This window comes from Corvus brachyrhynchos, unplaced genomic scaffold (assembly GCF_000691975.1).
Source record: "Corvus brachyrhynchos isolate BGI_N302 unplaced genomic scaffold, ASM69197v1 scaffold59, whole genome shotgun sequence".
Classification (NCBI taxonomy): domain Eukaryota; kingdom Metazoa; phylum Chordata; class Aves; order Passeriformes; family Corvidae; genus Corvus; species Corvus brachyrhynchos.
In genome coordinates, this window is record NW_008246054.1 from 4,463,675 (window position 1) to 4,479,576 (window position 15,902).

Sequence of the window (15,902 nt, forward strand, 5' to 3'; positions counted from 1 at the left end):
AAGTTTTGACCAATTCCTTGAAGAAAGTGCCATCAGATTTGCTATCTCTGCATGGTAAAAAGCCAAAGACTTGCAAGCACTATTGGAGTGAGGGAACATTCATCAGCAGTCATCAGCAGAACTTCAATGTTTTCGAAAGAAAAGTATGGGGAGAACACACTTTAAGGCTGAAATCTGACACTAATTAAAACAGCACTCTCAGCAAAAACAGGAATTCAGAGACAATGGAACAAAATCCGTAGCAAAGACAAGGTGTTAAAAGAAACAGGGATGTGTATCAATGCATTTCTGTTTGTTGTGTCATTATATAGGTAAATAAAAATGTCTCAACTTGTTTTTGAACTTCCCAGGTCAGGGAGAGAGGGAGGAGAGAGACCTAAGAGAGAAGGCCTGTGCAGGGCCATGTGCAGGGCTGATGTTCCCAGCCTGCTCTGTATCCTGGTTCATTGACCAGGATGAGGCCATGGCATCTCACTGCAGTGGAAGTCCCAGCCCAGGCATGAGAGAGGACAGTAAGAGAAGTATGAGCTCATTATTGTCACAGTTTAGTCAGATCAGGATGTTTAGAAAAAGGTGTAACAACTTTTGCACAGGGATTTAAAAAAGGTGGGATGGGAGCAGCCTTTGTTCCTGTTGTGGATAGGTGTTTCTTGCTTAAATATTCTTGTAAACTGGAAGGTGTTTGGGGGGACATAAATGCTTTTAAAAAAAATAGAATAAAGTGTCCTCATTAAATAGTAAAATAGAGCAACGACAATGTCTAACTTTGCTATTAATTGAAAAGCCTGCAACCTAGCTCCACAAGAGGAAAACCAGTGAGTAAAGAAATTGAAGACTCTTCTTTTGTCTTATTGATGCTGTTTTGGTCAAGTCAAGAATTCAGCTGTCCTAAAATGATCAAATATTGTTTGGAGAAAAAGAGAATTTCCAAACAGGCCTCATTATCTGAAAAAAGCCTAAAGATATCAATTAAGGTGGTATAATTTCTCTCTTGCCTACTTTAGTTTGCAGAGATGAAACCGTGGGAGTGTCCTGCTTGCTTGCTCCTTGCTCTTTTCAAAAGAGCAAGTAGAGTTTTATCATAATAGACAAATCCCTTGTTATCTGCAAGGGAGAAGTAGTTTAATGATGAGGGGCAGAGCACTGTGCATCCTAAAGGAGGCAAATGTGCATCACCAGGATTAGAGTGAACTCAGAAAATGCCACGGTGGGTGAGTATCTGTCAGCCACCTCTCTGAAAGGCATTCCTTGGAGGAATGGAAATAAACTTTACATTACCAAGATCTGAGAAAATGTTTTTCTTTTTATGTATATGGTCAGTAAATATTTACATAAGAATGGAAAAAATAACAGGGTAATGTGATTACAAAGAAAATCATTATTCTGATTTCACTTTTTAAAGTGTTGGTGCTTAGAAAGCTTTAATTAATGGCAAAATGTAATGTGCAACTGAGCTGATGTGATCAGTTGCTAATGCTCCAAGTGATTGGTTTTTTTCTTTTTCTCTTATTCTTTTTTTTCCCTGATTCTTACCTTCTTTCAACCAGTTTTTGCAACTTTGGATGGCCTTGTCAGTAAGTGCAGTGTACTCACTTGTTTGGGCAGCAGTCAGCACATGCAAAATCTCCAGTCCATGAATTATGTAAACTAAAGACCTCTAGACCCAGCTTGATTCTAATGATGAAGCTTTAGCTTTCAAAGTTTTAAATGCACACTATGCCCATGTCTGTGGTTTCGTAACATTCACTGAGAGTAACCCTACAGGCTGAGATGGAAACCTGTCACAATATGGTCAGTGCTTTTCACTTGAACAAAGGGACCTTTTCTGCAGGGTTCTTGCTGTAGCAGAAGTTTTCTGTCTGCTCCAAATCTTAAAGATATCTGCACAAGACAGGATTTTTTTGGGGATGGGTAGGTTCTTTTTGGTTATTTTTGTTGTTTTAGGAGGTACATTACCTTATTTCTGATAAGAAGAGTCACTGGGGTAGAATAAGGAAAAGATATTATGTGATTGACTTCTTTAAAAATATTAATGCTTTCAGAGTTAAATCAATTCTGTAATTCTTTAATACACCTTTTTTTTATGTTTAAATAGTTCATGTGAAAGCCTAACATATCTAGATGAAGAAATTGTTCTCTTTACAATTACAGCTGTGAGGAAAGTGACTCCCAAGTGCTTTCTCTGTTGATGCCCTTCACTTAGTGAGGAAGATTAAGAGCTGTTAATACATGAATATAGTTTTCATGTACTCAGGAACACTGAAAATGGGAACCATTAGTGATAGTGTTTTGTTCTAGAAAATACAGCCATGTGGCCATTAACACAGAAAAATAATTAATCTTAAAAAATAATTTTAAAGTAATGCAAGTTCTGTTTTCATTTGCCTTCATGTAAAGCTTTTGTATATATTGCAGTGTTACTTTCAGTACCTTTCCTACATTCCTAAGGAGTCACTTTTGATTTTAAAATGTAGAATTCACACATCTACTTGGAACTGCAGTTTTAAGAAAAATATCAGCTATCATGAGACTCATCATAAACCTGTACAAGTTGGCACTGGGGTATATCCTGGCTGCTAAATGTTGTAAATTGATTTTTGTTGTTGCTGGTTTCGATTTCTTGGGTTTCTGAAATAGATTTTCTGTTTCATCTGCATGTATTAGGGAAAAAGGATTGATCCTATTGATATTACGCAGAAAAATATTTAATTAGGAAAAGCTTAGTCTCACACAAGCCAGGTGGAATTCCCCAAAGCTGAAAATGTGGATGCTTGCTGTAGTGATGGGGAATTCCTTTGCAGCTGATAGGGGAATGATTTGCAGGACTACCTAGTGCTGCACCAGTGCTCATTTCAGTGAGTATTCACCATTCTGCTGGTTTAACTGGACACAGGTGTCAGAAGCAGAGGGAAGGTTATTGGGAATGTTACTGGGAATGCACTCAGCAGAGTAGGTTTGACCATCAGCACCTTGGCAGCTTTTGGCCATGTTGGGTCGTGGGGTGTCAGACCCCTCTGAGGTGCTGGAACACAGCAGCTCCGCTGGTCCAGCCAAAGGCTCTGTCACCCCCTGTCTCATCTCCAGCTGTAGCACGTGCCCACAACGTTCTCTCCAATATTATTCCAGCCACCAGCATTCCCTGGCTTCAGGACTCCTGGAGCTCATTGTGGTTTCTGTGTATTCATTAACCCAAAAAAGGGTTTGTGTCCCATGAGCTCATCTCAGCCTCCCTGCATGAGCCTTTTAGCACCCACAACATCCTCTGACAGTGCATTTCAGTACTTTCCCCTAAAGTGGAGAGAATGTGTTTGGAAATGGTGTTCTCTTGTTGTTAAGCAAAAATTTGGGGGGATTGGTATAGTTTTAGCTGAGATTTTCTCTCATGGTCGATGCTGGCAGACAAAGGTGTTTATTCTGTAAGAGGAAAAGGGAACTGAATGGCACCTCTATTATCCATCAGACCATAAATCTCCTGGCCATAGTTTTGATACTTGTGGTCCTGCTTTGGCACTATTTTCAGGTCTTGCTTCTGCTCCTCAGAAAAATGATTAAGAAACAATTTCCTGATCCCTTCAGTGAACACCCCGTCCCCAAAAAAGAGAGCACTCTGTGTGGTACAGTATGTGATGCTTTAATAATGTATAAATCAAGCTGGACAGAAGCTGCCTGTCAGTTTTATTAACTTTGACCTTTTATCCCATTATAAAGATGGTTTGGTAAATATTTAATGGCCGTTACAGGTTTTGACAGTTGGACCTGCATTCATAAGAGCAAAGGTAGATTATGAAGAAATACTTATAATTAATAAAAATAACTTAATCACTGGGACTCAGCCTTGAAGGACAAAATTGTGGTTTAGAATCTATTTATTTTTAATTCCTTTTGTAGTTTTTTGGTTGGTGTTTTTATGCCTGACCACTAAATGTCACTAACTGGGAGGTTATAAAATGTTTTTAAGAGGTTGCCTTTAAAATCCATCTCTGATTAGCACCGGTGATTACCTCCATCTCTGAGCAAGTGTCCAAATAATGTTGTTTACCTGAAATACCTGCACAGAGAGCATCAGTGAATGGTGTCACCAGCACAAAATGTAAGAGTAAGAGGTAAGATGCAAGAAAGAAAAGGAAAAGCATATTCCTGGAGTTGAAGGGCTCTTCTGGCAGAGCTATCTTTGCCTTTAATTCCCTGCATATTGCACTCCCTGCACATTCAGGTAGTGAAGATTGAAAACTAAGCCCCTGACACTGAAACATGGCCTTTCAAACATGGACCCTCCATCGCTCTCATTGATTTTTTTTCATTTCAGAAAACTGTCAGAGAAAAACAAATTTGAGCAAAATCCATTGGTTGGGGCAGTAAAATCCCCCCCTTCCCTGGTGGAGCTCAGCTCTCTTCCCATTAGGAACACGATGTGTCTTCATGTCGTGCCACGGCTGAGCTCACGTGGCAAAGCAGCCAAGGGAACCAGAAGCCTGTTAGAAATCCTTATGGATGTGCTGAGCAGTGACATCTGAGTCAAACTGGCTCAGGGGATTGCTGCCCTCCTGTTCACAGGTGTTTTTGAGTACATCACTTCCAAGCTTTGCTTCCCTCCTTTTCGCTCAGTCCCTGGAGAGCAGCTTAGTCTAAAACCACTTTGTTTTCTGAACATTTTTAAATCATAGTTTCCTGACCATAACCCATTTTTTATGTGCAGACCTTGGGGTTAGAGGTGTTAACGTGTGAAACAGTTCAGCTTTTTCAGAACAAATCTTTAGACAATTTAACAAACACAGAGATTCGGGTGCTGGAATGATGCAGGAAATTACATTTGTCTGACACTGAGGTTTCCTCCCCTTTCCAGTTCAGAAATGGGGAACTCAGTATGTAATTGAAGGTGTTCAGAGGAGAATTTGTAACTTGTTGCACTTGGAGGTGGTTGCAGGACAGGCAGAGCCCTCTAGCTGTTCTTAAATCTGGGAGCTGTGGGAGTGCACTCAAAATCCTGCCGATTCATGTTGTGTCCTTCAGAAATTTTTCTTTTATTGGCAAGGAAAAGAAAAGTTTAGAGGAGAAAGCTACTGAATGTGAATTGTTCTGCAGTGCTATGGAGATGTGCGAGCAGGTATTTTAAAAGCAAGATTTTTCCTTACAGTGGTAGAACCTCCTTTGCAAATGTTTTGTGTTTTTATGTTTAAGAAGAAGAAGATGAGTGTTATTTCTAAAAAGCTGGTTTATGTTTTGAAAGGGTTGCATCTGTCTTCCTCTTATCTTCTTCCTAAAGTGAGAATGCTTAGTCCCTAGAGAGGAGCAGCAGTCTCAATGTTTAAAAGCAAGCCCAAGTTTCAATTGAGTTAGACTTGAGAAGAAGTCCTTGATTCATCATCTTACTTGCCCTGATGCACAACTTGCTCCTCGTACCCATTTCACAGCAGACTTTTTCCATGTGCTTTTGTCCCTATTGTCTTCTACCAAGCAATATATCTGAAATACCACACATTAACGTCCTGACTGGCTGTAATTTGAATCAGGTGCCACAGGTAGCAGAGGTCTGACACAGACAGAGTACTGCAGTGGGGTGTATTTTTATATATATATATATATGTTTTTTCTTATCCAGTTGCAGTACCATGCTGGGCTGGCATCTGGCCTTTTGAATCAGCAGTCTCTGAAACGTTCGGCCAACCAGATGGGAGTCTCTGCAAAGCGCAGACCGAAAGCCCAGCCAACAACTCTTGTCCTGCCTCCTCAGTAAGTAATTGGATATTTGGAAGAGTTTCCGTGCTGGGGGGTGGCATATTTCTTATTAACTTACTGGTTTTTTGGTTTAATGTTCAACCATCGTAATAGGCAACCTCATGCTTGCAGTTTTGTTCCATACACATTCTCTTTGTAGCAGGTCATTAAAAAACTTTTTGCAACACGAGCTTGTCATTGAGGAATGATGCTCACCTGATTAGTATGACTTGGAGCTTCAAGTAGGACTTTTCTGAAGGTCCTGAAAGACTGAAGCCAGAAAGTCTTTGGTGTGAGTACTTTTTCGGCAAACGTCTGTTCCGAGTCCATCTGTTCACCATATGTTAATTTTGCATTGGATCTAAACCTCTTTTACAGGTGACAAGCAATTATGAGGACACTTAGAAACTGTTTGAGGACAGAGAGTATCAACACTTTAAGCAGGCTGTATGTAGTGATGCCAGAAACACAGAGATGTCCACAACGAAGCTTAAAAATTAATCAACCGCCTGAAATATTTAGTTACATGTAAGAAAATGATTATTATGTAGAAAATGAAGTGCTAAGCAATTGTTCATTGTGCTGAGCATCCTTGTAGTTTGTGGAAACTGCCTGCTTTTCTCCACAAAACAAGAGTCACTGATGTATAAACACTGTGCTACCAAAAACCTCGTAGTTGCAATAATAAAAGTCCATGTTGTCACCAGATTTCACAGGTGTATGTTTAATGTGTTTCTTCCTTAAAGGAAGTGTGAAAAAAATCAGAGTCAATAGAGCTTTCCCCTTGTATATTAACTTTAAAGTGCTGGTAATTCAAGAATCCATAAAATGCTTGATTGTTTTACCGATATATCCGACAAAGGAGAGCAGTTTGAAGGGGCTCCAGCAGTAGTTCAAAACCAGATGTTGTTTCTCTGATACGTGTGATGGAATAGGGGTATCTTGTGGCAAACTGGCTGATTAGTTTTCCTCCTTTGTTGGGGTATCTGGAGCTTCAAATGGACTTCTCCAGGCAGTCTGTAAACTGGAGTACTGTGATATCAGTTGACACAGTTTTTTTCAGAGGTCTTAAAATATTTTGGTGGGTTTTGTTTTATTTCTGAATCATGGCATCTCTAGTTAATAGCAATATATATAAAGAGCTAACTTCTATTTTTGCATAGAAAAATCTGTTCTTAAACAGTTGCAGCTGTATAAATCTTAAGTGAGATACATAATACACACATTTAAAAGTATTATATTTCTTGTTATCTGTAGATGATTTTCCTTCAGTGGTGGATTTATCTAGGATCTGCAGATAGACTGAAATTTTAGTGTGGTAGCTAAACTTCAGCCAGTAGTTGAATTATGTTTCAGTATCTTATTACCACTTCCAGCATTATTCACAGGGAAAATGTGTTTCTGCTGAGCTGGCCCTTTATCTGTCACTGGGTTCCTCCTCTCTGGCTTCTCTTTGACCTTTCCATATTTGTTCTTGTTTGCTATCTCGGTATGTCTTAAGAGAATAATAGTGATATTAAGGCAAATCAAATACCGGTTGGGCTCAATATCTTGTTTCCAACACAGGGCAGAAGCAGATTGTGAAAAGACTTATGAAAATAGGCTTATGAAAAGTATTTAAAAAAAAAAAAAGGTGTGACAAATGGATTTTAATATCTTGATTTTGCTGTAGTTTCATGCAAATAGTGATGAATCATGCAGTGGTATTTTTTCCCCTTCATTCTTTATAAAATGCAAAAAAGAAAACATCCAGGTGCAAAACTACAGATCTCCTTGAAAGGGCATCCTGCATACTAATATTCCCATGGCAATTCAAGGATTTATTTTTTTTTTTTAGCTTTATTAATTCGTCAAGAAAGGGGTAACTATTTCTTGGTCTATTTTTGCTTTGATGTATGCTATTAAAATTAAGTTCAGTGAAAAGTCATTGGGCTGAGTAACAATGAGTCAAGTGTTTCTTAAATGTTGTTCAGAGCAACTGTATTATCTAGAGCTTTTCTTAAACAGAAGTAGTTGAAACCAGCTGTATGCCAAAATGTCATTTCGGGAAAGCAGGTTGGAGCAAATATCAACACTGCAGTAATTCCTGTCTGCCAGCAAAGGAACGCAGGAAACAGTTGCTCAGGAGGTATCAGAGGTGATGATTTGGGCAAAGAATCTCCTAAAACCAATTTATTCTTACGCAGATTTTGCACATGGCTAGTTTGCTAGTAAACATGTCTACATTTGAGTTAAAGGTAGTATTAGAGGGCAGGTTACTAATCTGTTTATTTATGGTCCTTTTCCTTGAAGAAACTGCATGAGTAACTTTTGCTATTGCGCTTTACGTTCTCGGTGGCAGTGGTGTGAGCTGAGCAATTTTCTTGCTCATCCAGGTCTTTGATCTTTGCTGCTGGGGCGAGACTTGGGTTGTATTCCACAAACTAAACATACCCAAATGGTGTTTCTCCTCATAAAGGGGGTGATACAGCAGAAAAATCGAGTTCAGTGTCAATTCACTGTTCACTTGAGCCTTCAGTCTCTCTCTCTGCTCTGCTTTTCTTCTTTCCTCTCCAATATGCCTTTTTTTTAAAAGAATCCAGTCAAACAAAGCAAACCCAAGCCTGTCCGAGGCTCAGCCATCTCTTCCTGCTTTACACTCGCAGAAGGAGCTGGAGAAAAGGTTTTGCTGATGGCAAAAGTGATTCTTGGTGGGCTCTCACCCCTTTTCCTCCCCAGCCTTAGGCTGTCTTCTGATGTGCTCTGGTTTGGAGGTGAGAAGCTTTAGTTTTTCACTAGTAAATATATGAAACAGCAGCAGCAATTTTGAATCCAAAAGGTGGTGTTGCAAATGGAAGTTCTCTGCCCTATGCAACCACTATAAGGAAGATCTACATTTTCTCACTATTTGTTATTTGTTATTTCTAAGGGTGCTGAGGAGTTTTGAAGAGAGGCCTTTTGGTGTTCGGTTTTGCTTTTCAGTATTGGTTTTCCCTGGCTCTGAAAGTGCAGAAAGGAAGGCTGGATTGATGTGTGTCTCATTCCCAGCCAAATGATCTGTGTGAGAAAATGACTAACTGCTGGCTGCTTTCTCTGCCTGCTTTGTCCCTCCTTCTGTCTTCTATTAACAAGACATCTCCCTGTACGTGCTAATGGATGCGTTCCCTCACATGCCTCTCATCTGGCTGCTGGTTCCTTCCTTCTGTTAAGGAATCTCAAGGCAGTGTTTGCTAAAGTGCTGAGAGCTGTCAGCTCCTTCTGAGTGCCTGGGGAAGCGTCTGCCTGCAGCCCTGCTGGAAACCAGGGTGGCTGCTCCTGCTTGGGAATCAATAAATAAAGACAATAAGAAATGACGGCGTAGCTTTTCTTTTCCTCTTGAAATGTAGTAATTGGTGCAGTTAATTAATCTTGTATTATTTTGCTTGGCACCACATCTCAAAAGCAAATTTGCAGTTAAGAAGTTGTCTCCGAGACCCTGAGGAAGCAGAATTCTCTCAGGGGATGCTGAAAGCAGGGAGCCCACAGAGGTAATTAAAAATCCTGCTGCTGGATCACCGTGCTGGGATCCCAGGGAATCTGGTGTGTCACTGTCCAGCTGGAAAACAACAGCAGTGAGCCACTGTGAGCTGGAGAAGGAAGAAAAGAGGAAGCCCAGGATGTTGTCTGTATTGTTGCAGCAGAGTTCAGTGGCACACACAAGAGGGTCAGTTAGTTTTAATGGGAATTTTTAGGGGTCTTGGTTGCAAACTCCATGACTTTGATAGCTCTGTTGCGTGGGGCTTTCTCAGTGCTCCCAGATTAATCATCTGTTGTCTTTGTCTGGAAGAAAATTGCCAGAACAAGAACTTGATCACCACAGAAGGTACTGAGACTCTTGCCCTTTATTGTGCCTTTTAGGGTCATTTGTTGTCACTTTGTGGTTTTGGAGAAATAAGCACACTATAAACAATAAACAAGTGGGAGTCTGGCTCTTGTTTGACAACTTCAGGCTCAATGAACAGAGAAGTTTGAGTAAAAGAGAGTCCAGTTTTTTTATTTTAAGGCTCTTCAGCTTGTCTTGTAAATCTCTTGTGGTCTGATGTATACCCTAACATGACAGTGAAAATATTGTAATAGATTGAGTAAAAATCTCTGTAAATTTGTACTCTGTGGCTAGGAGCACACCAGCAAAATTACTTTTCTTTTCTTTTTTTTTTTTTTTTAATAAAGGAAAAGACACTGCTGCCTATGATACTGTTCGAGATAAATGAGCAAAAAAATCTGTGGAGATAACTTTTCTTTTAGGAGGTAACTTGAGGATATAGAGACTCTGAATGGCCAGTTTGTTTCTGCTGCTTGTTCTGGGTGAGATGGAGGAGGTCTCTAATCTGCTGTCTACACCTCAGAATTCATCTGGACGATTCTTCTAGAGAAGAAGGATATATTCAAAAGATACATACTTCCTGCATGCTTTGGAGCTGCATTAGCTAAAGATGCTCCATAGTGAGTGGTCTCCTTAGAGAGTTAATTTCCTGGCTCAGCAGGTATTTGTTCATCTGGATTTGGAACAGAACTGTACAGATATCCCAAACTCTTGTGTTTGTTGGAGCTTGATTCAATACCAGCATAGTCAAAGTGTTGTTCTGTCATAGCATTAATGTCTTACCTGTTTAATGGTTCTGTCATATAATTAGTTCTGTCAGATTCTATTGGCTTTGGTCAAGAGCTTTCTTCAGAATACTGAAATTGACTCTTAAGGAAGGATTTAGTATTAAATTAAGAAGTTGCTGGTTTTATGCTGGTTTTAACATTTATATAGATATATAAAACTATACACCTAGTCATCAGATGTGCCAAAAGAAATTATTTGGAACTTAACTTGTATAATTATCATTTTTGCATTAAAGAAAAATCCTGATGAACCCTTTGCCAAGAGTTTTTTGGAGGAAAGTGTTTTTTCAGCATTTTGTTTTATAAACAGCATCTAATTTCTTCCTATGTTCAGGGATTTTCAGTATGTAAGAAAGAGGCAGGTTATTCTTAAGGTAATGGCAAAGCATGCTTAAGCCAATAAAGGTTCATAAGTTTTGTATTTTTTAAGAGAACATGTTTAAATTATGCTGTGTTAGTCCCTTCCAACCCAAACCATTGTGATTCCATGAGGAATCTGATTCAGTTCAGTGTGACACCAGGTGTAGGGGTGGGGTTATTTAACATGCCAAATGTTGTTATTGCAATAATTCAGTATCAGGAGCTGGACTCCAATCTTTGGGCCTCCTCCTGAAGTATTCAAGTGTAGAAGAGCAAAATGTGTGGCTGTATTTTCTGTTTTGAGAAAAATAATTGGAAGTTCTTTGTGCAGTTCTGAAATTCTTCTTTGCCTGTACTGGCAGAGCTGCATTAAGTATCAATATTCATTAAATACCACGGAGATGATAATGTAATAAAGCAATAATCCTCAGGCCCACATCTATACTTCTCTCCAGAAGAGCTGAGGTTGAGAATGTAATTAAAGATTAAAACTCTGTTTGCATTCTGGAACATGGAGATATCTTTTTGTACATGATGGGGAATTGTATTAATAAGGAAGAGATCAGTTTTCAATATCTTTCAATACTGGGAGCTCATTTCATATCCCTGTTCATGTTTAAGTTTCTCACGGAATTCCTTTAGCTTGATTTCAGCGAGACAGTGCAACAGGAACTTGTAAAAGAACATGTTGCTGAAACATGTGACCCTTTTGCTCCACAAATTAATCCCCTTTTATGTGAAAGAAAAAAAGATTAAAAATTAGTTCTTTATGCTGTAGGACAATAATATTTACAAGAATAAGTTTAATTACTTTGCAGTTATGTATCATGTCGATCGAACATTAATTTTAGTATTTGGTGTCTTGTGTACAGTTTGGATCACATCAATGTGCTGTTTTCTTTTTATCTGTAGTTAATGGTTGAACTCCTGTTGCAGAGCTCTTTTGTGAAGCTGTTGTAGTGGGAGTTGCAGTGTGTTGCCATTTATCCCTGACTCCCATACTGATTGCAGTTTGTTCGGGGGTTGTGTGGCCAGGACAGTGGAATCCCAACGGTGGGGAAGCATCTCCTTTGACTGAACCCATCTGTGTAACAAATTATATGGGACAATTCCAGGGTGATAACACATCATTAACGTGTCTTGAACTGAGTTTTCCAAAGGAGCAGCCCTTGGGTGGGTGTTGGATTGTCCTTTCTGGATTTCAGATGTAAAACCAGTGAGTGACAGTCCTTGTCATCTGGATGAGAGATGAGTCTAAGCTTTTAAAGACAGATTTTTTTTTTCCCAGTTGCCCATGTCAGCAGCAGGGACAAATGTTCCAGAGCTCTGTGACTGGCTGTTGCTTTATCCTGCTGCTTTGGGTGTGTTTTGTTTAAATATGGTGGGGGGGAGCAGTCTGCTATTAAATGTAATGGCAATCTGTCTCAGTTATGTGGTATTTACTGTTTAGCACTCAGTATAGTGTAGCTGGAAAGAAAAAACTCCACAGTACAGTTTTGATTTCATGAAGGGCTTTATTAGGCAACTCCAGAGAGATCAAATCCAGTAACATACCTGGGATATAACAGTGGTCATCTCACTATTTGTAGCCAAAGATACCTTATCAAACTCTTCTCCAAAAAAGGCAGAAGGGAATAATCCACTTGAAATTTTATTTCAGTGTAACAGGTAAATTTTAAAATAGGTGCTCTTAAATTGTTTGATGTCTCTGCTTTGTTTTCGGTGCTGTTCACTTGGGTTATGCATCATGTTAACTTTGGGACTTCACACGTACTTTGTAACCTGTTTAGATACCAAAAAACACGAGCTTTGCTGCTCTATGCATCTTTAGAAACACAGTTCTTTTAAACATTTTAATCTTGATTTAATCTCCTAATGTGTTGACATATCTGGCAGCAGGGGCTTCTACAGTAATCTTCTTTGTTTTGTTATGCCAAATCAATGCTTTTTTTTTTTTGGCTGTAGTTATATGCTGAATTTAATTTCATTCCATTAAGTACTATGCAGCTGCATATTTTCTTACAAAGTAGTTACAAAAAACCAGCAGGCATTGATCAACACAGATTGTCCAAAGGAAATACTTTGACTAAAACGAAATGTTCCTTATGATATTCAGTAACAGGAGAATAATTTCTATCCATACAATACAAAAGGATCTTGGATGTTGCTTTATCCGTAGTAAATGACTGAAATATGCATTAAAGAAGCAAAGAATGGTTTGGGTTGGAAGGGACCTTAAAGCTCATCCCATTCCACCCCCTGCCATGGGCAGGGACACCTTCCACTATCCCAGGTTGCTCCAAGTCCCATCCAGCCTGGCCTTGGACACTGCCAGGGATGGGGCAGCCACAGCTTCTCTGGGCAGGAAACATTGGTTAGTAGGTAAAACTTCACAGTGTATTTTAACATGGAGGAAAAATCTATTTTATTTATTCACTTTTCAACAACTCTTCTAACCAAGTACTGTGGGATGAGAGTGCATGCAATTAAGATTTCACAATTTCTTTACTGTGTGTAGAGCTCTTGTTACAAGAGTGTTGTGAGCCACTGTGGACCAATGTGATGAGCTCTGTGCACGTGCCTGTCATGGAGACATGAGGCAGAAAGCACCTGGGGCTGGTGGCTGTTGACATTTTGTTGTCATATTCCACAAATAATCCCCAAAATAGGATTGTTGTGAGTGTGATGTGAGCCCTGTGTGACCGAGCACAGCGATTTGAAATCATTGCCATCTACTTTGGGGAAGATTAACTGGAACACTGTATTTGGGAAGTGGAAAAGATGAATCTTTTTGGAGACTCTGGGCCGTGTAGCAGTGTTGATCTGCTGTTTCCAGAACATGCACAGATCCAGAGCAGCAGACCCTTAGTGAGTTGAGAGTTACTGGGGAGCGCAGCTCTGTTGTGAAAGAGCAAATTTCTGACTCTTTGATGTATGTTTGCCTTAAAGGTAATGTTTGTGTGAGAACCGTGCCATTAAAAGGTGGCAATTAATTAAAAGTTGTTCCACAGTCCCAACCATTAGAAGATGCCCTTGCAGCATTTAGAGCAGAACATTAATATTGCACTGTAGGGAATCCCTGTACTTTCAGTAACAAAGAAAGTTAAGGATGAAGATTTTAATGTGTAATTAAAGACTGCAAATACTAGTTCAACTGCTTGTTTCTGTGTAAAAAAAAAAAGTTAAAAAGAACACAAACTACATGTGGTTGAACTAATTAAGACAGTGAGGAACAAGCTAGATAAGAGAGAAAATTTGTATGAATCTAATAATGATATCAAAGCTTTTGCTAAAGCTGTGATTTTTTAACAGGATTGTTTTAAACCCACCCCCCCCAATTCCCTTTTTTTTTTATCTTTGCTATTTGGGGGATGGGGATTTGAGGCTGCTTGACTGCAGCAGACAATCAATCTGAAAAGAATAAATTAAAACTGCCTCTTGCCAAATTCAAAAATGTATTACAGCAAATCTTTCCATCTGCATTGGTTGTATATTCCCTTGTCAGAGATGAGGAGCAGGAAGAGCAGAGCTGGAATAAGGTGGAGCGAGAAGGTCTTTATATTTTGGTGGCTCAGCCAGACCAGCTTTACTGTATAATCATATTGTGTAATGTGATATAAGCTCTTTGTGGATGTATTAATTAATGACTTCATTTTTGTACCTCTACAAAGTAACCTTTGTCTGTCTGAGAGGAGAACTAAGCAGCAACAGTGGGAGGGGGGATAAAAGTGCTTTCAAATGGGAACCCTGTACCCTTGAGGAGAAGGAAGGTCTAGGTGTGTGTCACAGGAAAAACACTTCAAAAATGCACATCTTACCTAAAAATAAAGGCAATTAAAGCCCCATGTAGTTTCAGCAGTAACTCTACAAAGGGTGAAGTTTTCCCAAGTGATGAACTGCACCATGGGGGTGTCCTGGGAGCTCAGGGGGCTGTTCCCATCCCTGGGGACCGTGGTGGTGCCGGGTTCTGGCTGTGCTCATGGCGGGACTGCAGGGTGTGAGAGGATGCCTAAATGTCCCTTCTAACTACAGAGGATACACAGGAGAACTGCTTTGCTCTGCTTTCTTTACCTGCTGTTAAAAATAACTGTTATTACTTTTTAATTTCACTTTAGGGCATTCTCTGGGTATTTGTGTGTTTACAAGAAACCCTATGGATGGGTTAAATGAAAAAAGCTTGGGGTAGCAAATTCCAGCTGATGACTTCATAGTTTTCTCCTCTAAATATAATCTTCACTTTAAATGATTTGAAGTATTTTGGTACAGTTATTTTCTAGGCCCATTTTCCCAACACACAGTGGGAAAAAATAAATAAAACGGAACCATTAGAAGTTTCGCTGGGTGAAGTGACTCAATTTTCATCCCTTTATAGATGCTGCTCTACTGTTATTTCCATTCTTGATGGGTTAATTTTGGAAGGCACTTGGTCTTTGCTGTGTAGGTTTTACCTACACAGGAGTAACACCATCCTTTCCATTTCAGTGATGTTACTCAGCAGCGTGTGTGTTATTGTGAAAATAAGTGTATCAATAGCGTGATGAACGCTGCTAATTGACATAGATACATTTACCTCATTGTCTGTGTATTGACCCAATTCTTGCCTTTGCATGGGTAACATAGGGAGTGAAAACTGGACAGGGAAGACGTTGTTAACACTGGCAGACTTGGCTTTTTTCTGTGGCTACACACCGTGTCTTTATTGTCTGTGAGTCATGGCCAGGGGAATCCTATAGTAAGCCCTCTAATTTTAGCAACCAAAGGCACCTTAATGCAGCAGTTTTTGCATTGAAATTAAATTTATGCTTTTGTGTTGCTCAAGATTGTTCTTTGAAACTCAGTTTTGGGAAAGTAAGTAAGAGTTTGGCACAGAGTTTGTGGTAAAGTAGTGAATCACTTATTTAACGTTTACTGAGCTTGCCTGGAATGGAATGAAATGAAATGAAGATTGTATTCTGTGTAGGATCATTATGCTCCATTGTTGCATGTAATGCTTTGATTCCAATCCCTGATTGTGGAACAGTGTTCAGCCTTTTCATTCTGTGCCATGTGTGTTTGAAAGCAATTAAAAAAGATGCAGAGCCTCCTAAGCAAGTTATTGCAGAGCAAATTACTGTTTTGTTGAGTTGTTCTGTGCCTCAGTTTCCCCATGGGAATGGTGGGAATTTTATCATCTGGAAGCTGTGCAGGAAAGCTGGGGT

General features: G+C 39.5%; 1 protein-coding gene and 1 long non-coding RNA gene across 2 annotated transcripts in view; both read left to right on the plus strand.

The window, feature by feature from the left end:
• The window catches only part of MED27 (mediator complex subunit 27), an 84,191-nt gene that overhangs the window by 27,247 nt on the left and 41,042 nt on the right, over positions 1-15,902 (plus strand). Inside the window, exon 3 of the mRNA XM_008642195.2 lies at positions 5,600-5,730. Within this exon, the coding sequence (XP_008640417.1) occupies positions 5,600-5,730 (131 nt within the window). The remainder of the gene's footprint in view (positions 1-5,599; positions 5,731-15,902) is intronic.
• LOC108449493 lies at positions 5,748-6,423 on the plus strand. The gene is made up of 2 exons (XR_001865655.1): positions 5,748-6,007; positions 6,094-6,423. It is a non-coding gene; the product is annotated as an uncharacterized LOC108449493 (long non-coding RNA).